The sequence below is a fragment of the Citrus sinensis genome, chromosome 6 (genome assembly GCF_022201045.2).
Source record: "Citrus sinensis cultivar Valencia sweet orange chromosome 6, DVS_A1.0, whole genome shotgun sequence".
Classification (NCBI taxonomy): Eukaryota; Viridiplantae; Streptophyta; class Magnoliopsida; order Sapindales; family Rutaceae; genus Citrus; species Citrus sinensis.
In genome coordinates this window covers 7,646,957-7,651,753 of record NC_068561.1, presented here as the reverse complement: position 1 = coordinate 7,651,753, position 4,797 = coordinate 7,646,957, and the positions used below count along the sequence as shown (strand labels likewise).

Here is a 4,797-nt window from a genome sequence, read left to right as displayed (position 1 = left end):
TCGTCTTCTTTTTCTTTCTCCGCATAATTTTCAATTCGTCATCAATATCCATATCATCTAAGCAAGGACAATCCGGATTGCACATATGGGCATCAGGAACATTAGGCCCATAGAGAATCATATAAGTGCAAAGACCAATTCTTCCTTGTTGGGTCACCACTTTTTCTAAGATCTTTTTAATTTCTCTGTTGGACACTTCAGTCTGACCATTAGATTGGGGGTGATACGCTATAGCTACTTTGTGTCTGACTCCATATTTTATCATTGCTGTAGTAAAGACTTTGTTGCAAAAATGTGTACCCTCATCACTAATAATTGCTCTAGGAGTGCCAAATTTGGAAAAAAAAATTTCTGAAGAAAAGCCACCACTGTTTTAGCATCATCGGTAGGTAATGCTGCAGCTTCTACCCACTTGGAGACATAATCCACAACAATAAGGATATATAAGTTCCCAAAGGATGGGGGGAAAAGTTCCATGAAATATATTCCCCAGACATCAAAAACTTCCACTTCTAGTATGTTTGTCAATGGCATTTCATGTCTGCTAGTTATGTTCCCTGTCCTTTGACACCTGTCACAATATTTAACAAACTCATAAGCATCTTTAAAAATAGTTAGCCAGTAATAACCTAATTGCAATACTTTAGCAGCTGTTCTGTGACCACCAAAATGTCCTCTATATGCTGCAGCATGACATGACTCCAGTATATGGGGAATCTCTCCTTCTGCAGCACATCTTCGGATTACTTGGTCTGGGCACAACTTATATAAATGTGGGTCATCCCATTGGTAGCTTCTAACATTATGAAGAAATTTCTTTTTCTCTTGAAACTTCAGCTTGGGTGGTAACAATCCACTTACTAAATAGTTAGCAAAATCTGCATACCATAGAGATTCTGACTGCTGCAGCATCTGTACTTGCTATACCACCAACAGCTGTTCATCAGGAAAAGTTTCAGTGATGTCTTTCCTTGTCAATGTGCTTGTGTCTGCTTCTAACTTTGACAGGTGATCTGCTACTTGATTCTCAGTCCCCTTTCTATCTTTAATTTCCAGATCAAATTCTTATAGCAATAAGATCCATCTGATTAATCTTGGCTTGGCATCTTTCTTTGAAATTAAGTATTTGATGGCTGCATGGTCTGTATATACAGTCACTCTAGTGCCCACCAAGTAGGATCTGAATTTGTCAAAAGCAAATACTACTGCTAGCAATTCTTTCTCTATAGTGGTGTAATTGATTTGAGTTTGAGTAAGAGTTTTGCTTGCATAGTATATAGAGTGAAAAACCTTATCCTTTCTTTGCCCTAATACTGCTCCCACAGAATGGTCACTAGCATCACACATCAATTCAAATGGTAAAGTCCAGTCTGGAGATATAATTACTGGAGCAGTGATCAGAGCTTTCTTTAATTCTCCAAATGCTTGATGACAAGCTTTGTCAAAGTAAAAAGGTTTATCATGTTCCAGCAATGAGCATAATGGTTTGGCCACCTTGGAAAAATCCTTAATAAATCTTCTGTAAAATCCAACATGACCCAAAAAACTCCTAATACCCTTTACTGAAGTTGGAGGTAACAGTTTATCTATTACCTCTATCTTGGCTTTGTCTACCTCTATGCCATCCTTGGATACCTTGTGACCCAACATTATTCCTCCTTGCACCATGAAATGGCATTTTTCCCAATTGAGTACTAAGTTGGTCATCTCACATCTTTTAAGAACTTCTTCCAGGTTGTGCAAACCATTATTGTATGTTTCTCCAAAAACTGAGAAGTCATCCATGAAAACTTCTAAAGTCTGCTCTACCATGTCAGAAAATATAGATATCATGCATCTCTGAAAAGTTGTTGGAGCATTGCATAGCCCAAAGGGCATTCTTCTGAAGGCAAATGTTCCATAAGGACAAGTAAATGTTGTCTTCTCCTGATCTTCTAGAGCTATAGCAATCTGGTTGTAGCCTGAATACCCATCTAAGAAACAATAGTACTATTTTCCAGCAAGTCTGTCCAACATTTGATCTACGAATGGAAGTGGGAAATGGTCTTTCCTTGTGGCTTTGTTGAGTTTCCTGTAATCCATACATATTCTCCATCCAGTTACTGTCCTTGTAGAAATAAGTTCATTCTTCTCATTAGCTATTACTATTATCCCTCCCTTCTTTAGAACACATTACACTGGGCTCACTCATGAACTGTCTGACATTAGGTATATGATTCCAGCATCCAATCATTTGATGATTTCCTTCTTCACCACTTCTTTCATGATAGGGTTCAACCTTCTCTAGTGCTCAACTGAATTGATGGAGCAATTTTCTAGCAGGATTTTATGCATGCAAATTGATGAGTTTATCCCCTTTATATCTGCCATAGTCCATCCAATTGTTCTTCTGTATTTTCCAAGCAAATCTACTAAACTCTGTTCTTGACCTGCATCCAAAGTAGAAGAGATGATTACAGGGAGTGTGTTATTTTGACCAAGATAAGCATATTTTAAATGTGAAGTAATAGTTTTAATTTAAGACTAGGAAGTGATTCAATAGATGGTAAAGTTGTTTGTACTTCCCTATCTGAAAGATTCAGATGTTCAATAAACCTAGTGTGCCTATCAAATTGCTTTTCTTCCGTCCAATCTATCTGAATTGCTACAACCTCTTCCTCTTCTACATCATCAAAGGTATTGACTTTGTCAAATGCCTTACAGCAGCATCTATTCATTCTGTCTGCTACAACAAAATCCACTAAACTCAGGAAATTGCAGTCTCCTACTTCATCAGGGTTTCTCATAGCCTCTAATACATTAAATGTGACTTGCTAATTATTTACTCTCATGGTGAGCTCTCCTTTCTGCACATCTATCAGAGTCTTTCCAGTTGCTAGAAAAGGTCTCCCAAGTATAATGGGTACCTCTTTATCAGCTTCAAAATCCAATACAATGAAATCCACTGGAAAGATGAATTTATCAACCCTCACCAGTACATCCTCTATTTTTCCTTCAGGGTATGCATGAGATCTATCAGCCAATTACAGAGTGACTGTTGTTGGTCTGCACTCCCCTACTCTAAGCTGCTTAAATACAGATAATGGCATTAAATTAATGCTAGCTCCCAGGTCACAGAGTGCTCTGCCAGCATACATAGTTCCTATAGAGCATGGTATTGTGAAACTCTCTAGATCTTTCACTTTTGCTGGAATCTTATTCTGGAGCATATGACTGCTTTCTTGTGTTAAAGCAACAGTTTCAAACTCTCCCAGCCTTCTTTTTCTTGCCAAGATGTCCTTTAGAAATTTCACATAATTTGGCATTTGCTCTAAAGCTTCCACAAAAGGTATGTTTATATATAATTGCTCCAGTACTTCCAGGAATTTGCTGAACTACTTGTCCTGTTTTTGCTTCTAAAACCTTTGTGGGAAAGATGGTGGATGTCTAAACTGCTGGTTAGATTCAGGAGGTACCAAACTTTGTTTGTTTAGGTTGGTGCATGTTATGGCTACTGGTGTTGCAACTTCTTTTTCAGCATGTTCTGGTTGAATTTCTTCTGCAGTTGTTGTAGCTTGGCCCATGTACTCAGTGTCTTGGTGGGGAGTTTGTTGTATCAGGCTTCCCTTTTGAGTTGGTTTTTGTACTGAATTGCATTTTATCCCATTTTTAGTCACCTCAACTGGGATATCAACATTCTTTCCGAATCTCAAACTAATTACTTTGCAGTGTTCTTTGCTCTCTCTCCTAGGGTCTTCTGTGTTGCTAGGTAGGCTTCCTTGAGTTCTGCTGCTCATTGTTGTGGCTAGTTGTCCCATTTGATTTTCCAGGTTTCTCAAGGATACAGCTTGACTCTGCACAATTGCTTCATTCTTTGCAATATACTTCTTAATCAATGTTTCCAATGAAGTGATTGGATCCTGACTGATATGCTTTTGCCCTTGAGTCTGCTGATGAAAACCAGGTGGCTGTGTGTTTCTATTCTGTCCATTTAATGCTGGAGCATTTTGATTCTGACTGTTCCATGAGAAATTTGGGTGTTGTTTCCAGCTAGGGTTGTAAGTATTTGAATATGGGTTGTTCTAAGGTTGTCGATTGAAATTACCCATATAGTCATGCTCTTCACCACAGTATACACAAGAAAGTTCAACAACTTGCTTTACTGTTGCTGGAGCAAATGTCAAGGCCTTTACCATGTTAGTCAATGAGGTTACTTGTGTTGATAAAGCTGTAATTGCATCAATGTTATGTACCCCTGCTGATCCTCTTGCTGCTGGTTGCCTAGCTGAAGGCCACTGGTAATTATTATTGGCAATTCTTTCCAGAATTTCATAAGCTTCAGTGTAAGATTTGGATAACAGAGCTCCATTTGCTGAAGCATCCATCATTAACCTTGTACTTGGATTCACCCCATTGTAGAAAGTTTCCAATTGTATGCAACAAGGAATACCTGATGAGGACACCTTCTGAGCAATTCCTTGAATCTTTCCCAAGCCTCGTACAAACTTTCATCTTCCAGTTGATGGAAGGAAGTAATCTCATTCCGCAACTTTGCATTTTTTGTTAGTGGGAAATATTTCATTAGGAATTTATCAGTCAATTCATTCCATGTAGTGATGGAATCAGATGGTAACGAATTTAACCATGCTCTTGCTCGATCTCTTAAGGAATAAGGAAAGAGCCTCAACATTAAGGCATCTTGTGTTGCTCCAGCAATCTTGAAAGCATCACTTACTTCCAAGAACAATTTAAGATGAAGATGAGGATCTTCATTTGGCAATCCGTTGAATTGCCCAACTGTATACAACATTTGAAACA

At 38.3% G+C, this 4,797-nt stretch overlaps 1 protein-coding gene and 1 non-coding gene across 2 annotated transcripts; one reads left to right on the top strand and one right to left on the bottom strand.

Annotated features, from left to right (window-relative positions):
• Positions 1-261: 261 nt before the first annotated feature.
• On the bottom strand, positions 262-2,786 carry LOC127903086 (uncharacterized). The gene is made up of 4 exons (XM_052443743.1): positions 2,562-2,786; positions 1,746-1,950; positions 1,291-1,658; positions 262-921 (listed from the first exon to the last, which is right to left on the bottom strand). Exons 1-4 carry the CDS (start codon positions 2,784-2,786, stop codon positions 262-264), a joined length of 1,458 nt encoding a protein of 485 aa, XP_052299703.1.
• Positions 2,787-4,424: 1,638 nt separating this feature from the next.
• Positions 4,425-4,531, top strand: LOC112495871 (small nucleolar RNA R71). Its single transcript, XR_003062251.1, has one exon. It is a non-coding gene; the product is annotated as a small nucleolar RNA R71 (small nucleolar RNA).
• Positions 4,532-4,797: the final 266 nt, after the last annotated feature.